The sequence below is a fragment of the Rhinopithecus bieti genome, unplaced genomic scaffold (assembly GCF_001698545.2).
Source record: "Rhinopithecus bieti isolate Rb0 unplaced genomic scaffold, ASM169854v2 scaffold_12478, whole genome shotgun sequence".
Lineage (NCBI taxonomy): Eukaryota > Metazoa > Chordata > Mammalia > Primates > Cercopithecidae > Rhinopithecus > Rhinopithecus bieti.
Window position 1 is genome coordinate 980,237 of NW_016807367.1, and position 21,150 is coordinate 1,001,386.

A 21,150-nucleotide genomic window follows, 5' to 3' on the forward strand; every position below is an offset into this window, starting at 1 on the left:
TCTCCCAAAGTGCTGGGATTACAGGCGTGAGCCACTGCGCCTTGCCTGATGGGTTTTAAATAAAATATTTTTATGGATACTGTCGACATGCTTTTAATGATTGTCTTTTCCGGTAAGATGGGGAGGGTCTGGATGTTTAAAAAAGAAATCAAAAGGAAACCACAGAGGAAAAAGAGAATTGTTGAAGGTTTTTCTGCTTAAAGCTAAAAGATGCAAGTTGAGTGAGAACAACCTAAGAGGTATATGTTTCATTCTTTCTCCTTACAGAAAAAGTGAGCAAAGAGCACAATCATACAAAAGAAAACACCATCCGGACCACCACCAGGTAGGCGACTTCATGTGGCGTTCCTCCAGAGCACCCCATGTGGGCCACCAGCCCGTACTACATGTTGAACGTTGCTCCCCAAACCTCTTTCTCCCACTGGGTTCAAAGGAGTCACACCATTTACCACCATTTTCTACCAAAATTTCTCAGTTGGTAGAAACAATACAGAAGTAAAGGAGGAAGACCACTAATATTTACTAAACATCTAATAGGTGTCACTTTGCTGGGAAATTTTCTATATGTTATTGTTTTGTATTCCTGACAATAATTTTGTGAAGTAGATGTTATTATCATCCTCTCTGCAAAAGTGTCTTGGCCTGAGAGTTGAGCTGGGTGGCTCAGCTGGGACTCGGGACTGGGTCTGTATCTCACGAAGGCCTCTTTCTGTCTTATTGCAACCCTGCTCCTGACTGCCTCTGTGACTATAGGCTGATAATTTATCACCAAGGATATCCCAACTTTTTTTTTTAACCTCCCAGCATTATTTGGAAGCCAAAGATTTTAAAAGCAGAAAAAAGATAATGCTTTTAAAAAATTGCAAGAAAATTTATATCATTCACCACTGTGGACAAGGGAGTTTTCCACTTGCCAAAGGCAGTCTAAGGAGGTCAGCCAATGTAGGCTGCCCACTGTCCATCTGCCATTGTGAGGAGACGAGGACCAGCCAGTGCTGCTGCTCCCATGGAGCCTTGAAGTCCACCCAAACCTAAAACATTGTAGGCGAGAGCCAGCAGGTGAAAACCCCACCACTGCAGAAAAGGAGCTCAGGGGAAATGCATTCTCCACCTTTGAAGGACCATTCTCCACTTTCAAACCTCCCTCCAATTTCTGAGTTAGCCCAAGATACCAGCTTTACAGGATGATCAAGAGCAATATACACTTTTAGGATGAATAACTAGGAACAGTGGAAACTAGCTGGGAGCTACCAAGGAGTCTTAAAATCAAGGAACTTTGCTTTCCTGAGCAAACAGAGAAAGATTCTTTCTGATGGGAATAGTTGCTGGGTTTTGTTTCTAATTTTCTTGCAACAAAAGGTAAATGATATTTTTCTTTTTGATGTGTTATTAATTGACCTCACAGCATCATCAGGCCTGTGGACAGTACTCATTTAAACTTTAACCTGAGGTTTAAAAAAAAAATTCCATTAATTGGAGTTTAGGAATGTCAAATTTCAAAGAGCAATTAAAACAGAGCCAGCTTGCCTCACACTGGGTTTATTTTATTTATTTATTTATTTTTATTTTATTTTATTTTATTGAGACTATGTCACTCTGTTTCCCAGTGTGGAGTGTAGTGGCCCAGTTGTGGCTCACTGCAGCCTCCACTTTGCAGGCTCAAGCCATCCTCCCACCTCAGCCTCCCGAGTAGCTGGAACTACAGGCGTGTGCCACCATCCTCTGCTGATTTTTGTATTTTTTGTAAAGATGGGGTTTTGCCGTGTTGCCTAGGCTGGTCTCAAACTCCTGAGCTCAAGCTATGTGCCTGTCTTGGCCTTCCAAAGTGCTGGGATTACAGGGGTGAGCCACTGTGATCGGCTCACACTGGGTTTATATAGTATTAGGGAAAGGAACCTCGTTCTAATAGAAGAGAAGAGTGGTATATATTAGTGTTGTGTCTGTATATAAGTATACAGATAGAAAATGAGACTGGGAAGTTGGACTGCAGATTGTATTGAGAAATGGCTTTCGGGGGATGGAAAGGCTATTTTGTATATTAAGTTTGATGCCCAAATAGGAGATGTGAGCTCCCATGGAGTCCATCCTGCCCCCTCCTACATCTAACCTTAAAGCTATTTAGTATATTGCTTGTGTCTGTGGGTCTAAACATTGATGAAATTGGCTAGATTAGTAGACCTTGAAAGACAGCAGACTAAAAATAATAAATATTCATTTTAATTTGCTGCCATAGGATTCTTGAAGTGTTATAGGTTAAGTCCCCTAGAGATGGAGATTCTCGTGGAAGTGCTTTATTGAGGGAATGCTCTCAGAGGAACCTGCAAGGAGGTGATGGGGGCAGAAGAGGGAAGGAGAAGGAGCTGAGAGCAAGGATGTGGTTTTAGCTGGTTTGTAACTTCAGCTCCATCCCCCAGGAAGGTTCACTAGCTTCAATTAATCCCCTGCAGGGGATGTATAACCTCCCACGTTAGGGGGTTCCAATGGGGACAGCAGTTCTCACTTATAGTTGTCAGGCAACACTTACAGCAACTCCAGGGTGGGTGCACTACTGCCGGAGGGAGGATGTGGGCAGGACCCCACTAGCATGAACTCTGGAGGTTTCTGCAGCATGATCTATGGAGGTTTCTGCTGGCTCTTTAAGATTACATAATATTTATACAACAAAAAGATGTGCTGCAAGACCATATTATTTTATGCTTTTCAGGTGTTCTCTGGGAAGAGGTAAGAGGAGGCCCCAAATTGGTCCCATACAAGGACTTTAATGTGCCTCAAGCCTAAACTGCCTTGGCTGGAGCTGAAGCATGATTATAGGATAGAGGAGAAAAAAAAGAAATTTAACCATTTGGCAAAAATGATGCAATCCTTAAATTCTCCTCTTGCTGGGAGATTATGAGTAAGAGGAAATCCGAATTAGAGCTTTTGCCCAAAGCGAAGGAAGAGGTTCTTCCTGTGAGCCCCCAGCATTATATGGTGTTTAGAAATCAGTGTTAAGGAATTATTGGCTTATAGTTCTACAAAGTCCTCGTTGTGTTTTTTATTTTTATTTTTCCTTTGAGTAGAGACAACTTGCTTGATTAGCCTATCCATAAATAGATCTCTTTTTACATCTCGCCTTATTATTTCAGGTGGAATAGAATCAAATTTTTATGCCAGGAAATCCTCTTTAACCTCAGTTAACTGATAATCAGAGACAGAAAAAAAATGCCAACTTTCTTTCTTCTTTCCTGACTCCTGTTTTAGAAGGAGCTCTTACTTTGCACATACAAGATCAGTGTGTGGATTATGCTTTAAGGTGTGATTTGTGATACATTTCAAAAAGATTTACATCAAACCTCTGAATTTCTGTATCTTCAGATTTTTAAGTACTAATGGAGTGTTTATTTAGTAATCATATCTTCTGTGTTTGATTTCCTAGAAGAAACTGACTATTCAGAAGGACAGTTCATAATTGGAATCAAGTTCAGAATTTTTCGCACTTTGAGAGTAGCTAGGTATATTTAAGGTAGTTTCATTTGTAAAGGGCAAGCCTGGGATGCCAACCTCAGCACAGCACGGAGATCAAGCCTTCCCTTGCCTTTCTCATGCTGGTGAATGCCTAGAATCTCCTGATCCTAGCATCTGGATATCCAAGAACATGAGGTGGGGAGAAGAGACACAAAACTGAAGAAAGGAGCTGATTCTATCCCTGCCTTTTATAAACCCACAGCTTCCCTCTCAATTGTTTATCATTATTTATCTTGATGCTCATTTCAACCACAAGACTAAGGAAAAGTGTAGCAACCCAAGAGGAAACACTCTGTAGCTTGGCGTTCCAATACGTGCTTGCCAGTGAGTCATGGGAGTGCTGATGCCCGTGTCTTGCACCAAGAGAACACGAAGTCCATGGATATGTGCTGTTAACTCTCCATCCCGTAAGGGTTGGTGACTGCACTTTCCTCATCATCAAATCCTCCCTTCTCACACCTGTCCAGTGGCAACTCTGCGCCTTGTTAATACCTCTGTTATAGGATGGGTAGATAAGGAGAGTGAAAATGATGGGAGACAGTATTCTTTGTTAAGGATTTTTTAAAGGGGTTTAGGTGAAGCTAAAGGTTGAAACTAATAACTACCAAGTTTCTGGATCACTGGGTCTCTACCTCATTTTTAAAAACTCTTATAATGGAAAATTTCAAACATATACAGAAGTATCTGTCATCCAATCCAACAATCATCAATTAATGCTTTATGATATTTTTATCTATCTCCCTCCTCTAATTCCCCCTCCCTGTAGATTATTTTGAAGCAAATCCCAGACATCATTTTAAGAACTGGTTTGAGAATCCCCTTTTTTTTTAATCCTAAGAACTTAGACTCAGCTTCTCAAATTACGAAAATCTTCCCAAAAGTAAAGGAGAAAAACAATCCACCAAGGCACACCATGTAGCCAGGCAGAAAAATCAATCTACTTAGCAACTGAAATGGTTGAATCATGTGGTCCTGCTCACAAATGCCTTGACCCTGTCCCTCCACCCTTGTTTGTGTCCTCATCAGGGCACTTCCCACTGAATCAGTCCTTTAGATGGAACTTTACCGTAAATGCTAAAACAGCAGTCTCTTTCCCTGTTTAACCTCAGAGTCTAGAAAATTCAATCCAAGTGTAAAGAAGGCTGTGGGTTTCCTTTGAGATAGTGTGTGGACTGAGTGTTCTTAATGCCACTCTATCCGACAAATGAGATGAGGAGAGAGTCTCGGCCAGACCCATGAGAACAGAGGGACCAAACATTTCAGGCTAATAAAATCCTGATTTTTCTATTTCCTTTCCCAGCACAAGCCTAGGTTCTGCAGGGAGCAGATAACTAGCTATTATGATCATTTGGCAGATGAAAATACATGAGGCATGATATCATAATCAGATCTCAAAGTTTAATGGAATAAAAAGAAGATCTACATCCTTTGACATGGACCATCACCCAGCCAGATGCTGGATAAGATCGAAATAGGAAAATGGAACCCTAGAGTAAGAATCAGATAGCTCCTGGCAGGTGAATTGGACATGCTCGATGTTGTGTAACACCATGAACTTCAAACAATGGCTGCCAAGAACCCTCTCTTGGTTATTTGTTCTTTCTTTTCACCATTAATAATTCAGTGTCCATGGGGGTATAAGATTGCAGGCCTATAAGAAATACTTTCTCACACCTGGCTTGCTTCGTTCCAAAAACAAGGAAGAGTTTGCCTGAATTGTTCTTTTCTCCATTACTAGACAAAAAGCAGAAGTGGGAAAATCAGAGAAAGATACACTCATATCATGCTGTGCAGACCAATATTTAATTTGCCCAATTTTCAGAATTTGAAATGCAGGCTATTTTTCTGTGATTTAGATAATGGCACATAGTGTATACTAAAAGACATATTCACTTGGAATCATCCAATGTAGAATTTTCCTTTGTGATGGTTCGGATGCGTGTCCTTAAATATTTATGATTCAGTAATAGAAATTGCACAAATTTGTAAAAGCATGATGTGCAGCCTCAATTTGCACAATTTTCCCTTTTCAGTTCTTTGGTTGGAATAAGAGAATAATAGTACATTACCTTAAAAAGTAAAAATATTGCTTTTAGAGAACACTGAATAAGACAGAGCAATTAAGAAAAGAAACCAGAAACAGAGCAAATGAAATTGATATCTAAAGAGGTCTCCGTATATTCTCTTTACCCTTTACATGTTGTGACTTTAAAATTAAATGCAATGAGCGTTCTATTTCTAAAGAATGGAAATTGCTACTAATTTCATGGAGTCCCTTCAGTTAGGACATTTATTTCTTTATGGTGAGGCCAAGGCTGTTTTGGGGCCTCATGGCACCATCGTACATTTTAAAGACTGCCTCCCTTAGTACGCTGCCATCTACTGGAATATTGTCACAATAAATCTGATGTCTGTGACGTTAATCATGCCCCTCTAGATGTGGTGCTTTTGTGCAGTGCACAGCCTACACCACTATCTGCAGCTGCCCTGACACACATGCTGACTTGAGAGTCTTTTCAGTGGCATTCTTTGCTGTTTATCTTTGAGTTTCTATTTTTCAAAGAAATTAAAACTGACCCTTGAAAACAATGGAGATACACACACGCACACACACACACACACACACACGCACACACGGCCTGAAATTACTTTGTGCATTGTTGCCATTTGCATTTGTTTTTCCTTGCCATTTCACCAAGCCATTTCTCAGTTCTTTGTTCTATTCCTCTACTCCATTGTCCTATAGATATTTGCCCTCTACCATTTTTCCTCCGTTCGTGACATCTATACTGAAATGTTATATTGAACAATATGCTTCGAGAATGGTTCAGTGTTGTGTTACTCTTAAGAGGCAAGTTTAAATCTCCTTTTCAGGATCTGAAGAGGGCTGTGCCTTTCTTTTCATTTCTTATGGACACTCCTGTCTTTATTTCTACTGGCTTGCAATAGTATTCTCTCTTGTTTTTATGACTCCTAATAGTCAGGAATGACGTGTAAATTGGTAAGTCTCTGTCAGAGGGCATCCAGAGACTGTGTTCTCCTCTAGCTACCTTTGGTAGGTTATGCAAGAAAGATATAACCAAAAAGTATGTGTGGCTTAGGTGCTGTTCTTATCTGGAATTTTCTCTCAAGAGTATCTTCAGGGTTGTTACTAGAAATGTATCAAGTCTTTCAAGGGTTGACCTCTGCGAAGCAGCCCTCTTGCATGATGTGGTGGGCCAGGAGATGATCCACATTTCACTAGCATCATCTGTAACTTCCACACGACAGAGGCTTGCGTCACTGCAGGGAAGACAAAGTTCATCCGTTCTCAGCTTACCTCAGCAGAAAGCTCATCATCTTTGTTTGTGTATAAAGTCAGATTCCTGCGGGAGATCCTCCACAAGCTGACATTTCGAGTATCCGGACGTGCAGGGTTCACTTCCTTGGTCTGTGGTTGGCTCTGGCTCCCCCGGTCTGGCCTCTCCACTGCAGCGGCCCTCGACAAGGCCTGGCATTGTGCTCCTTGTTCCGAGAAGTTTCCTGGCTCCACAGTGCATGAATGCTAGAGCAGCAGCAACAGGAACTTGTTCCTTGAAAACTTGGTGTTAGGTTATACATGTTGGCCCACCTTTAAGACAACCTGAAATAGGAGGCATTTATACTTTTCAAAGAAGAAAATACTAAACATGAACAATACGTATATTTTCCTAAGATGCTCTACTTTTCTTCTACAATATTGCATACAACCTCTTCCTTCCATAGCTGTCAGACTTCTGAAACTGAAGCAGACTGATACTGAGGGTCATAACTGAGATGCAGTTGTTTCTGCCTGTGTCTTTTACAACTGTCCCTCAGAGCTTTCTCTTTAAAAGACTGAGTCTTTTCCAAAGTAAAGGATCCTAAACAGTAAAATGTAATAGTTGTTTTTAACTTTTAAAAGTATCTTATTTCCAGATAATATAGGAGCACATAAAGAAAATGTATTTTTAGTCCTACTACCTAGAGACAGCCACTGCTAAGTTGGTGGTGTGTATCCTTGCTGGATTTTTTTTTTCATTTATATATATATATAAATTCATATTTATAAGTATACATATGTATAACTGAATCCTACTACCTATACAGTTTTATAATCTTCTGTTTTCACCTAGCAATATATAAGATTGTCCATTTTTCCATGGACGTTCTCAATGTTATTCTTTTAATGTTTGCATAGTATTCAATATTTGCCTGCATTACAATTTATTTAATCAGTCCCTTGTTGGATATCAAGGGTTCCCCCCTCCAAAATTGTTAATATAAACAATAGTGGGATAAAATGACTCAAAACAGTATTCACATTTTTCAGACTGTTGGTATGAATTGTCAAAATGACTTTTAAAAAGATGGAATCTGCAATTCTAACAGTTTTCATGAGAGACAGAGACAGAGGGAGACAGAATGTTTCAAAGGCCTGACCAACTCTGTGCTTATAATTAAAATTTTTTAACGATTGAAGGGTAAAAAATTACATCTTCCATTTAAAGTCTTTCATTTATTGATTCCTAGTGCTCTTAAGCATTTTGTTCATGGGGAGACATTTGTATTTGCTCGTGTGTGTGTGTGTGTGTGTGTGTGTGTGTTGGGTTTTTTTTTTTTTTTTTGATTTTTTTTTTTGAGACAAGATCTTGCCCTGTCGCCCAGGCTGGAGTGCAATGGCACAATCTCCACTCACTGCAGCCTCTACCTCCTGGGCTCAAGTGATCCTCCCACCTCAGCCTTCCACGTAACTGGGACTACAGGCATGCACCACCACGCTCGGCTAATTTTCGTATTTTTTGTAGAGACGGGGTTTCTGCCATGTTGCCCAGGCTGTTCTTGAATTTCTGGACTCAAGTGATCCTCCTGCCTCGGTCTCCCGAAGTGCTGGGATTACAGGAGTGAGCCACCATGTACAGTCTTGTATTTTCTTTTACTGTCATTTCTTACTCTGTTTGGTGGCTTGTCTGGGTTGGATTTTTTGTTTAGTTGTTGCTATTGATTTTTTATTATTATGAAATTTTTTTACCAAAATAGAAAGAATAAGATAATGAATCACTATATTCCCATCACCCATATTGAACATGTATCAACATTTTGCCACACTTGGTTTACCAGTCCTTTTTCCTCCTGTATTTTAAGTCACATCCCAGATACCAAACATTCATTCCCAGATTCTTTGGTATATATCTCTAAAAAGTAAGGAGATTTTCCATGATACTCTTTCACATCTTTAACAACACCTTCAGTTTTTAATTGCTGTAAAGTTTCTGTTTCATTGGCCCCAGCCAAGTGTGCAGCCGCATCAACGGAACTGGAGGAGAGGAAACCCAGCTTAGCTGCCTTGTCACCTCCAAAAATTAAAGAAGAAAATCTGCTGCCTATATGCTTGTAGAGTGATGGAGTGCACTTGAGTCCCCTCTGCCCACAGGCCCATTTAGAAACCCACTGAATCTGCAATGTCAGCCTCAATTTTTAGATAAATGTCCCAGCTAAAGCTTGCAAATGTATAGGAATAATCCAAGTTTTATTCACAACAGCCCCTCTTTCTTTGAAAATGTGTGAGCCCAACATGATCAATGACTGAGTTTTCAGGCCTAACCGGCTGGGGCCACAGGAGGTCCCTGTTATGTCCCTTGTATGGTCAAATAAGGAATTTTCTCTTTCAGATGGTCGGGGTTGTCTTCAGGGCAGAGACTCACAGTCATTTTTAATCTTGGGCACTCTTGTCCACCCCCACATTACCTAACCTGCCACCCGGGGTCCTTTTCATTACAGTAAATAAAATCCCTTAGGAACAGGGGTTCCCATTTCTATGGTATTGAAAAGGGAAGGGCAATGTTCGTGTGTACCATGAAAACTTTTCTTTCATTATAGATTACCTTTTTAATTGACTGTAAGAATGTTAGTAAGACAACTGGCCCTGACTGTTATAGGTAACATGTTAATATCTGGGCACATTTCAGAAGCAACAGCTATACAACTGCTTATTCGAAATGAAAATGAGGAAGTTAGGAAGACCACACATGGTCCTAGGCCACATGGAGTGATTGCTACCGCAGAACAAAAGGACTGTATCAGGGTTTTCTTCTATATTTCACATGATACTGATGCAACTGGATAGAATATTTACGTTTTATTTTTTAAAGTGTTTGAAATTCTTTTACAAAAATATGTAGAACTAAGCACTTAATATATTTCAAATACAATTACTTATAAATATGTTACACAACATGTACAAATATAAATATATAAAAGAAATGTTAAGCATCTATTATTTTAAGTTATTAGCAAATAAAAGGAAGTAATATTTGAGAAAACAAAATCACTAAAGTGAAGAAAACTGCGTTAATCATGAAAATTAAGTTGAAAATGAAATACTCTTATTTGATATTTTCAGAAAGTGAAATATGTAAAATAAAGTGTTTTGTTTTGAGTTGTGAGCTTATTTTCATGTAAGCTATTCCAGCTTCTCGAAGAATGTCTTCTCACCTTAAAGTGCTTGAGAAAATGTTGAGGAGATAGTTATAACTAATACAGAGATTTCCTTTATTCCTTATCTTTGAATAAACTCACCTTTCTTATCTGATATGTTTAAGAAGCATTTAAAAAAAAAAAAACACCTCTTTTGTCCTTTGGCAAGGCCTGTAATCTGTTATTATTAGCAAGCTCTAGTTTTTGTTCAAAGAAAACATTTCCGGTTTGTTCTCATTTCCTTCAGTTTCATTATATGAAACATAGATATGGAGATTCCCATATGCAAGTTACCTGTATCCATTTTAATTCTGTAACATGCATATTTCACATATTCAAAATATTTTTGAACTAAAGTCAGATTAATTCTTGACATAACTTTGGTCTATTGCCTGCCTTTTCTTGTGGCTTTTGGAGACATGGAAAACTGTTTTCTCAACTACTGCTTCCTGTTCACTTCAAAATGTTAATGCCGTGTGTCACTCCTGGAGGGTTTCTCAAGGTCTAAGTGATTCAGAGGTCAGAGTTTTTAAAATACTGGCTTAATGATTTTGGACAAATCTATGGCATTTCAGTTCTTAAAAAATAACATGATGTATCAACATGGAAAACCAGTATTGCAGTGGCTTAACAACTGGGTCTGAGTAGAGAGGAGGAAGACACTGTTACCGGGAAGGATAGAAAACCACCTGGTGAGGGGCCCAGGGGCTGAGGTCAGCTGGGCAGCAGGTAGCAGTTAGAGAGAGAACACGTTGAACACGCTGGCTCCCACAGAACTGTTCTACCCCACACTGGGACTTCAGCTCTCTTTTTGCAATATATAGTTTCTCAGACATATATCTAAGTGAGATAACTTGTTTTAAAATTTCCTTAAAGTAACGCAAAAGAAAATTAAAATTACCCCAGATTCTTTCAGACATGTTTCACCCAGCTCTCGAAAGAAATCTGTAAACCCTGTTAGGTCACGTAATATATGGCTGAATATATATATGATAATCGAGTACTTTTACTTGATTAATTCACTGAAGAATTTTTTTTTTTTTTTAAGATTCACTATTTTAAAAAAATTTACTAAGGTAATTTGTCTCTGCGCAGATAGAAGTCGGACTACCACTTTAGGATGACTTGCTAGAAACTCTTACATTTAATAGAATTTCATGCCACCCTGATCTATCTAGTCCCTTCTGAGTTCTAAGTAAAAACTCATTACAGTGCAGTCTTTTTTTCTTTGTTTAATCTTTTTCTTTTCTATTTGTCATTCCCAAGTTTAGTCTTGGAAGTTACTGTCTCTTAGAAAAAAAAAATGTTTCTTCTCTATTGCTCCTTTAAAACTGTTGTGTCTGAACTTTCTCTCAGTGTGTACTCACCTTCATTTCATTTTTCTTTTGGTTTTGTTATTGCTGTCAAAATGAGAATCCCTGTAATGTTTGGTTTCAGTGGTGGCACTTGGGGAGGGTTGGTTTTAGGTAGATGGGCCTTGGCTTCTGCATGAGGCAAAATTCCTTGTTGGCCCTCAGGTGTTAAAGGTGGAAATACTGGTGTCACAATAGGCACTTAGCAAAATGTATCACTGTTTAGAGCCATCATCCTTTATGGCCTGTTTTATTATGTATTGTAAATCTTTTCCTTTCTCAGCCCTGTGCTGCCGACCCCACATCCTATGCCTGGCCTGGAATTGTCCACTCACTATGACACCCCTGCCCCTTCATGTCTTAGCCCTTAGATTTTCTACGGGAGAAAAATCAAAATGTACTTTCCACAGCCGTTTCACTTGTATCCAGAAAAGAAACTCAAGTAGATAAAAGTTTTATAAGATTGTATTTTCAAAACCCAGGGAAATTAACAGGGGGCTTGGGCTCTTTGATGTCCATACCATCAACTTCCAGATGCTGCTACTGAATAGTTACTGAATATTTATATGAATTATGTAAGTCTCCCAGGTCGCCTGTCTTTGACCCGGGCCAAAGTGAACATGTTGTGATAGATGATGATTTTGTTGAGCGAAAATAAGTGATGATTCCCTCCCCATTAGCTGTTAATTTCCACCTCTTCCTCTATCAACTTTTTACCAAAAATATTAACCAGAAATAAATCTCTTTTTTTGCTTTTTTCCACTTCCTTGGCTTACTTTCTGAATGGAGGGGCTTTTTCATAATCAAATGACTAAAGTCTAGGCAGGCGAAGATTCAGAAGCAAGGGCTATATGGTGTTCACAAACTGGCTCCTTTTCTGGAATAGTGGGTGACTGGCTGAAGCTACCAGTTGGAAGACAGTACAAACATGCTTCGGGGCACATGCATCATAAAGTCCAATGTATTTCATGGATTGTTTTACTCCCTGGGAAGATGCAGCCTGCTTCATCCTGTGTCCGGTGCCTCCTGGAACTTGCCTCTCCACTGCCCACTGCCAACAGTGACAGTCACTGAGCAGCATGAATGAGGTGTCAGCCTCACCACCCCTTACTGAAGTGCTTTGTCCACCGCAATGCTGAGTGTCACCTGAGAACGGATGTGCTTCTGTACTTTACAGTCACTGTGAGGCACAGGAGAAGAAAAAGAACTTATATACGATCCAGCATTCTAAAAATGAATGGGATAGAGTTACACATGGAGTATCTTCTGTTTTCTTAGTACCTTGTGCAGAGAGTTAAGAATAACCAGTGTTATTGGAGACCTAATCCCATGAAGCAAGCTCTGCTCTATAGGGTATGCTCCAAGTTTAGTTTTTTCTCCTTCCTGAAGCATGAAGCTAATCTGGGCACCAGAAGGATTAATACACAGATGTGTATGTAGCCATAGTGCCACCATGTGCTTTACAGCTTTGGCGAAATAGAAGCTTACAAACAACTAACGACCTCGTTACCTTTCCTTCTTCATTTAGAGTTAATAGCAGAGACAGGCTTGCTCTCGGAAGCTGTAGGTACAGCAGTGGCGAATGTTTAGAGTTGCAAATTGACCAGGCCCACGAGTGACAGAAGTTTTAGGAAATTGGGGCGTATCTTAACTTCTATAGGGAAATAAAGACAAAAATTATTTTTGCTTGCTCTATTTCTCAATAGAAAAGTCTTTCCACTTCCTTCAGTACCTTTACACTGAAACGACTGGTGCCTACTCCCCTCCATCACCTCCTTCTCTTTCTCTTCCTTTTCTCCATCTGTTCCAAGGATTCATGGGTCTCTATTGTCCATAAATTCCTTAGGTGTTAACGGACCACCGAAAGGCAGTGTAGCTGAGCGGGAAAGAGTGCAGAAGTGGAAGCCAGCGTGCTCAACTCATGGGCATGAGCAACTACCTAACTTTTTTGTGCCTAAGTCTCCACATCTGTAAAATAGGGATAATGCAGTAGTCCTTCCTTATCCACAGGGAATATGTTTCAAGACCCACAGTGGTTGGCCAGGCCCGGTGGCTCATGCCTGTAATCCCAGCGTTTTGGGAGGCCCAGGCAGGCAGGTCGCATGAGGTCGGGAGTTCGAGACTAGCCTGGCCAACATGGCAAAATCCCATCTCTACTAAGAATACAAAAATTAGCTGGGCATGGTGGCACACGCCTGTAATCCCAGCTACTTGGGAGGCTGAGGCTGGAGAATTGCTTGAACCCAGGAGGCGGAGGTTGCAGTGAGCCGAGATTGCGCCATTGCACTCCAGCCTGGGCGACAAGAGCAAAACTCTGTCTCAAAAAAAAAAAAAAGACCCACAGTAGTTGCCAGAAACCTCAGATAGTGCTGAACCCTATATACACGATGCTTTTTCCTGTGCATACATATGGTAAAGTTTAATTTATAATTTAGGCTTAGTAAGAGATTAACAACAGTAACTAATAATAAAATAGGACAATTAGAACAATATTCTGCATAACAGTATTGTTATTCTGGATTAAGAGTTATGTGCATGTGGTCTCGCTCTCAAACTATCTTATTGTACTGTACTGTGGATAACTGAAATCAGAAAGCCAAACCATGGATAAGGGGGGACTGCTATAATAATGGTAGCTACTCTCATAGGGTTCTTATGAGAACCAAGTGAAGTTAATACACACAAAGCACCTTCAATCAGTGCCAGATACTTAGTATTTGTTGCTATTTTTTATTGAGCATGTACTATGTACTGAGGACTTTAACATGAAACATCTCATTTCAACCCTTACAGCACCCCTCTAAAAGATGGCATTGTTAAACCTCTTTTTCAGTGATGAAACTAAGGCTAGAGGAGTTATTGATTGGACGAAGGTCCCTTAACTGTGAAGTAACCAATATGAAATTCAGACTCCAGTTTTTCTGATTCCAAACTTTCTGCAAAACCACCACACTCCCTACCTCCTGGCATGAACGGATCCGAATGCAGAGCATGGCGGCTGCATGTTTGGTCTGAGACCAATTCCTTGTTAACCTAATGTCTTCTCTCTGTAGCTAAGACTTACACCAGCCTTAAGCTGCCTTGCCTTCTGAAAGTTTCTCCATTGATTCTTTGCCCCATAGAAACATTGGCAGCCCTTTTGTGCATTTTTAGTATCCAGCAGGACTCCCTTCTAATTCTCTGCTCCCTCAGAAGAAATCTTTTCTTTTCTATGCAGGATAAAGCTGGCATCCAGGGTAGAAAATTATTTTGAATGTTGTTTCCCTCAGTGATTGTCTCCCTTTCAATTCAGTTTCTTCTGAGCAGCTCAGTGATAATAGGGCTCCACTCCTCACATCAGCAGGAATCTGCACTTTTGAAGAGAGCATGTGAAGACACAGCACTAGCCCATTGCCACTACTTAGCAAGACCCAGGAGACTACTGCCAGCACATAGCATGGCAGCCTCTGCTCGCTTCACCTAGAAAGCTAAGTGAAGGTTATTCTTAAATGTACCTGTGGTCTTGACCAGCCCTCTCTTTTAAACTCTTCTTCGACCTGCAAGTGTCGCTGCTGGCTGACAATGTTGGCCACTAGCATCACCATGTCCCATCTGGACTGCTGCACTGGCCACACGCCTTGTCTTCTGCAAGACCCTCAGGCCACACTGCCTGCTGCAGCCACATGGAGCTTTCTGAAACTGAAGTCCGGTTCCCTGATCCCCTCACCTAAGACACTGCAGTGCCCTCACTACTGCTGGGGCAAAGCCATGATCACGGCACACAGGGTCCAGCCTCATTTCCCTCCACCATGGGCCTTCCTACAGCTTTGCAGGCTGGCTGTGCTCTCTCCCAGTGCTGGGGCCACCTTCCCCAGCTCCTTGAAACCCTAAGGACCCTACTTTCCATTCCGCTCATGGTGGCTTTTACAGGAAGGCCCTTCCTGGGCTCCCTGGCCAGGCCAGGCCCCGTGGTCACACTGTGTCCCCTCCTCCCCTGCCTTAGCCACCCTTGCAAGTTATGAGATGTTTGGTAGAAAGCGACATATCTGCCCTTTTGCTTCTCCCCACGTCCTGCCTCCTACTAGCCTATAGCCAGTGTTCACTTCTTAAGCCTGTTTAAATTGTTTTGTGTTTAAGATACAAAGAAAAACCATGGCATACAAAGTGGTGCTAAATCTAGCCTAACATAGTCATGTAAAACTATATTATCTATCAATGTATGTTTTACTTTAAAAAAAAGTGTCTTCCATTTTCATCTTAACATTCTCTTTTTAAAATGGAGTAATAGCAACCATAGCCTTGTGGCATGTTTAGCAAAGCAGCGCTAGTCCTGGTAGTCCTCAGCTTGGTCTGTTGTTCTGCTCCACATCTGCTGTTTTGCCCAGAAGAGTGGTTGGGGGTAGTGATCCCTCCTGGCTGCGTTTCTCCGCCTTCTGGGAAGGTTCAGCCAATCAGAGGCACTGGTGAGAGGTAGGGGTGGGACTTAAAGTAGAACCTGGGTATTTTCCCACTCCCTCTCTGTCTCCCGGAGTAGCTGCATCTCTTCTAGTGTTCCAGCTCCTATGACCTGGGCTCCGTTTATCTCCTCCTTTTGTTCCTCCAGCCTCAGGGTGGCAATGGCTTCCTGCCCTTCCTGTGTCTGGGCTGTGTTACTACCCTGTGGAACTTCCACTATCTGGGTACCCAGTTCCTATGGTTGAATTTCCTCTGTTGTAAATAAATAGGGCTTTCCATTTTCTAGGCTGGACTCTGATGGATACTCTAGTATTCTCATATGTGATCGCGGTGCTTGTTCACATTTTATTTTAGAGACCTGGAAGATGGACCCTGTGACCGAGTTAGAATCCTCTGATTAAAAACTTTCAATCCTTTGTGTTCACTATGGTCATGGTTTTAGGGGGAACCCTGGCAGGATGTCTGGTGACCCTAGTTCTAGTCTAGTTGAGTCACTAGGGGAGCTTAGGATCACTCAGGTCAGGGCCTCTCTTTCATGTTAAATGAGGGAGCTCCTTGGGGTCTCTTCTGGCAGCCCCATTTTCTGACTTTAACTCCTTCAGAACCAACACAATTTCAAGTTGCAGTTGTCATTTCTGTGGGGACCAGTGACATGTTTCCTTCAGTGTTTGGGTCCCTGGCCCCAGCCATCTGTCTTGATGTGTGCAGTGGGTCCCTGAGGGATCAGGTGACAGAATATGGGTGAGCCAGGGCAACTCCATCGCTACTGGGAAAACCACAGACAGGCCCTTTCTGATTCTGACCCAGGCAGGGCACAACACACACACAGGGAATAGAGCAAGAGGAAAATGCACTGCTCAGCTGTCCTCCTCTACGGGTTTAACAGTGTTTCAAAGATGATGTTTCATATATTCCCCCCAAATATAAAACCCATAGGCAAAAGGTACAGCTGGCACTTGTCTGATGTAATGACTTTTCTTTTTCTCCATTTTAAGCACAATCTTCTTATATTCACTAAACACCATTGCAAACAACACCTTATCCAATATTGCGTATGTGTGTATTTGGGGCCAGATGCTCTGGGTGTCTTAAATAACTTTAATTTACTAAACCTCACTCCCCCTCCCCCACCCCAGCCCTTTCTTTTCAGAAGACACATTTAGACAATCACCATTCTCCTCCAATTCAAAAGAACTGCTGCCCAGTGAATCTGTGCTGCACGGAAGAATATCAGCTCCAGGTATGGAAACATTGTTGGCTTTGCTTCTGCTGTTGATTGCTTAAGAATTACTTTTCTGAAACGTGTGAATTTTCAGATACTTTCAGCTTACGGATGTAGTTATTCATATAAGGCTAGGTTTTAGAAAAGAAGGAGAAACTCAATTTAAGCTACAAAAGTTTATTAAAATGTTTACAGTAATAAGCCTCTTCATCTTTGCTTTAAGAGCTTATTGTTCTTTACCTGGTGATATTTCACCCACATAATGAATTTCTTTTTCTTTAAAATAATGAAGTATAACCTGAAAATAATTTGCTTCACACATTGTATTTCAGGCTGGCAGCCAGGAATATAAGGGAGGGCAGTGGCGAGAGCGCTAGTCCCCAGTAGGGCAGGTCATGACCTCAGGGGTGTGGCCCCCACAAAGACTACCTCAGTTTGCATGGAAACAAGACAGCTCATTGAGGAAACCTTGCCACTCAGATTTTTGTGTCTCTTCTTGTCCATAGTATCTACATATATCCATCCAGTGCTCCATCATTTTGCCATCTCAGCCATCAGCACATCATTTTTTATCCATTCTTCCTTTTTTCATTTCTCCTTTCCCGGGTAGAAGGAAGGATGTGCTTGCTGTTCCTTAGCCACAACATGGCCATCCTGGAGGGCTTACATGTGTGTTCTCAGAGTTATTGTGAAATGAGAACATCTGAGAACCGCTGCACTCTAGTTCATACTCCTTACCCATACCCACCTATCTAGCTGCCAGGAAACTTCTGCCAGTTGCTACCTTGCCCCCCGGCTGTGGAGAGGATCTCAGCAGCACTCGGTAGCCTCCATCCGCATTCATTTGTCCAGGAGACCAGGGCCGCCTGTGTGCAGGGCAGGACTCACAGCCGGGTTGTTGGCCCCGCAGCCTCTTCAAGAATAAAGTCCAAGTCTCCTCCACATACTCAAGGAGCCCTGTTTTCCAGGGCACTGGAGAACTGATTAATTTGCAATGCAGAAAGAATTCAGTAACATCTGAAATATTGGCCTCAGGTATCACAGGTCATTGGAAATGGTTTGTGACAAACTGGGGGTGGAGGATGGGGGTGGGGAAGAAAACTGTCATTCTTGAGGCTCATAAGGGTAATTCCATTTCTTCTCATCTCCACACATTCAGCCAAAGAATCCAGATACCTGCATGCTTTTTAGCTTTGCAGGTAGGGCTTTTCTATTCAAACACCAGAAATAACATGCTTACACAAAAACATATTACATAATGGCTGGTTCTAGAGGTGGAGAGAAATTTTGCCTAGTTTATGTTTTCATACTCAAACAGGGGCTCTTGGAACTACTGTTTACTTCCCACAGTGTCATTTTGAATAGCCATCTCCCTGTTCCCAAAATTATTGCCCTGCTGTTAAGTTGATGGATTGTGACTTTCTAATGTCAAAATAACTGCCTAGGAATTGCCTGTCAAAATGCTGTGACCCATACGGCCAGCATCCCATGATATATATACAAACCCTGCACTGCTGGCTTAATGTTTGACTTGGCTGTATTTAAAGCAGGGTTTATCGGTCAAGTTAAAACTTGACCTAAAGAGTGACTTCAGTATATGTTTAACTGTGCATAAGGGGGTTTTCTGTGATTTGGTTGATAAACTTATGTTAGACATTAGATGAACTTACAGTTTAAAAGCTTAACTCTTATTTGGGGGAGAAGGTCAGCATAACTGAGATTTTTAAAATGTAAATCCGTCCTGCTGAAAGATAATCAATCCACCCTACTTCACTAAAGCCTTTCTTTAGGTAGAGAAAAGCAAAATGACTACATTTACATTTTGTTAAAATAAGCAGCTAAAAACAAGACTTTTTTTTGTTTTAATAAGCAAGGTGAAAATGCTTTGGGAACGGGTTAAAATTAGACAAAAAAATTAAAATGATAGGGTCAACCTTGTGGTCACGAAGTTCTCCTAATCTGAAGACAGTTTTGTAAGGGTGGCCTTAATAATTTGAACTAATTGTGGAGAAGAAGTCAGAATTAATCAAAGTTAGCGGTGTGGAGACTTTTAAAGAAAACTTATTTCTTTCAAGTCTGGACAGTGATAAGTGGCCATGGATAAATATACCTACTATACATCCTCAATCCCTTAATCACAATTCTGAAATCGAAAAAACCCTACCAAACAAAATTTTTTTGTATAAATATTTTGTAGCAAAACCTAATGGGAGGCTATTTACTGTCCTTATTTATTGCAACAAGGGGTGAAATTTATATATTTTGTTGCAGAACTATCAGTGCACTTGACTATGAATTGTTGTTCCAGGCCCACTGGGATGTTACATAAAGTGTGTTTTATGCACCATGTTCTGGTCCTAAAATGAGAAAGAAGTATGAATCCCAAATTACATCTGCCCCAGGGGATTCAGATAAATATTGTGAATCTACATTTATTTTAGTAATCTGCTAAATTCTGTGCTGGGAGCAAGGACACTGAAGCTACAGTTGAGGATCTTAAGAGTTCTGGAGTATAAGAGTCATGGGTTCTTATGGAACATTTCATCTGGGATAATAAGATTGGAGTGTGAAAGGAAAAAATGAAAAGAAATTTTTGAAAGACCAATCCGGCAGCAGATTACTGAATCATTGGAGAGGACTGGGGGCAAAAGACAGGAGCCCAGCCAGGATCCTCTAGTTCCAGGGCAGCTTTATTAATGAGGGCCTGAGTTAGAGAGAAAAAAAGGAGTGGGGTAGGAGAAACAGACAGAGGATGAATTGGCTGGTTGAAGACTGGTTAGCTTTGCTAATAAGCACGTTGAATTAGGAAATGATAGTGGCTGTGCAGAAATGGGGAAGCCAGAAAGGAGACAGCTGGCTTTAGTGACTAGGTAGAAAATGATTTGTTGTTAGTATACAAATGAAAGCCTCAGAATCTTTAGAAATCTTCTCTTAGGTAGTTTAAACGTTACTATTAAAAAACTCTTTCTACCCTTTATTTACTTAGCAAACCTCTTCTTTCAGCAGATAATGCAAAAATAAATGTCAGCCCAGAGAATTCTCTCAGATTCCCAATTAGTAGAGACCATAATTAATGAGATATAATGTGCCTAGTTCCATTTCCCTTGCAAATGCTGAAAATACATAGCATTATTTCAACAGTATATACAGCATTGGTATATAGTTATGTCCCTTCTACCAATAGGATGAAGAATCCAGATGCCTTCAGATTAAGACCACAGGGTAAGGAGGTGCCAGAAGAGAATATCATTTAGGGCATAACAGCTGCTGGGCCAAGGGGATCCATGGTAGCCTCAGTGTGTTGTGCTTGTGTTTCAGGCCTGTTGGAGAAGGAAGCCAGCAGTGAGGGGGATTGCAAAGTAGGGAGAGGTTGGTAGAACTGTGGACTGTGAAGAAATCGAGAATAGCACAGTTAACTAGGCATTTGCCTTCGGCAGATGGCATCTGAAACTCACAGCTGCCACCGTCCCAGAGAAGCAGAATAAACACAGAGCTTCACGGTGTCCTGGCTGCGGTTGTTGCCAGTATTTCTAGACTGACTTTCCTGAGAACTAAAGAATGCTCGCGTTAGCCAAGACCTAACATTTTCACTTGCTGAGAATGTCTTAGGCAGAGGTAGCATCAGGAATCTTTAATAAAATGGTGAGTTAAAAACTGCTGTCACCTTCTGTGGGAGGGATGTGGGGACAAAATATCCTTAAAGCCATAAATAGATTACTGAATGTACCCTGGGGGATGATGTTGCTGCTAGTGACTTTACAAAAGAAATAAAAGAGCTTTCCTATCATGGGGGAGATAGAAATTACAGACTATGTGTAATTTAATGTGCTTTATTTAATTTATAGTTGTCTGACTTTGTGCAAGATTTACATCAATAGAAGAAAGATTCCGAGGTCAGGTGATTTTCAGGGCACGTGGGTAATTCTGTATTAAAAGAAGACCCATTGCCATTGTACCTGCAGCTGTCCCTGTTTCCCATCATCTTGCTGTAAGCAAAGGCTGTTAAGAGAAGAATTTATATCCCAGTACTGCTTTTAAACAATGTGGAGCTTCCATTCTGTGTTATTATGATTTTGAAGTCACAGTATGTTTGCTCTGTATTAAGCCAAAAAACAAAAACACAACCAGGGCGGGTGTGAAGGAAAATGTGGGTCTCCGTGGAAT

The 21,150-nt window shown here is 41.0% G+C and overlaps 1 protein-coding gene across 3 annotated transcripts in view; it reads left to right on the forward strand.

Annotated features, from left to right (window-relative positions):
- ZNF827 (zinc finger protein 827) overlaps positions 1–21,150 on the forward strand; it is a 158,271-nt gene that overhangs the window by 75,594 nt on the left and 61,527 nt on the right. For all 3 annotated transcript variants that reach the window (XM_017881503.1, XM_017881505.1, XM_017881504.1), the window contains 2 exons: positions 268–325; positions 16,901–17,004. In XM_017881503.1, the coding sequence (XP_017736992.1) occupies positions 268–325; positions 16,901–17,004 (162 nt within the window). The remainder of the gene's footprint in view (positions 1–267; positions 326–16,900; positions 17,005–21,150) is intronic.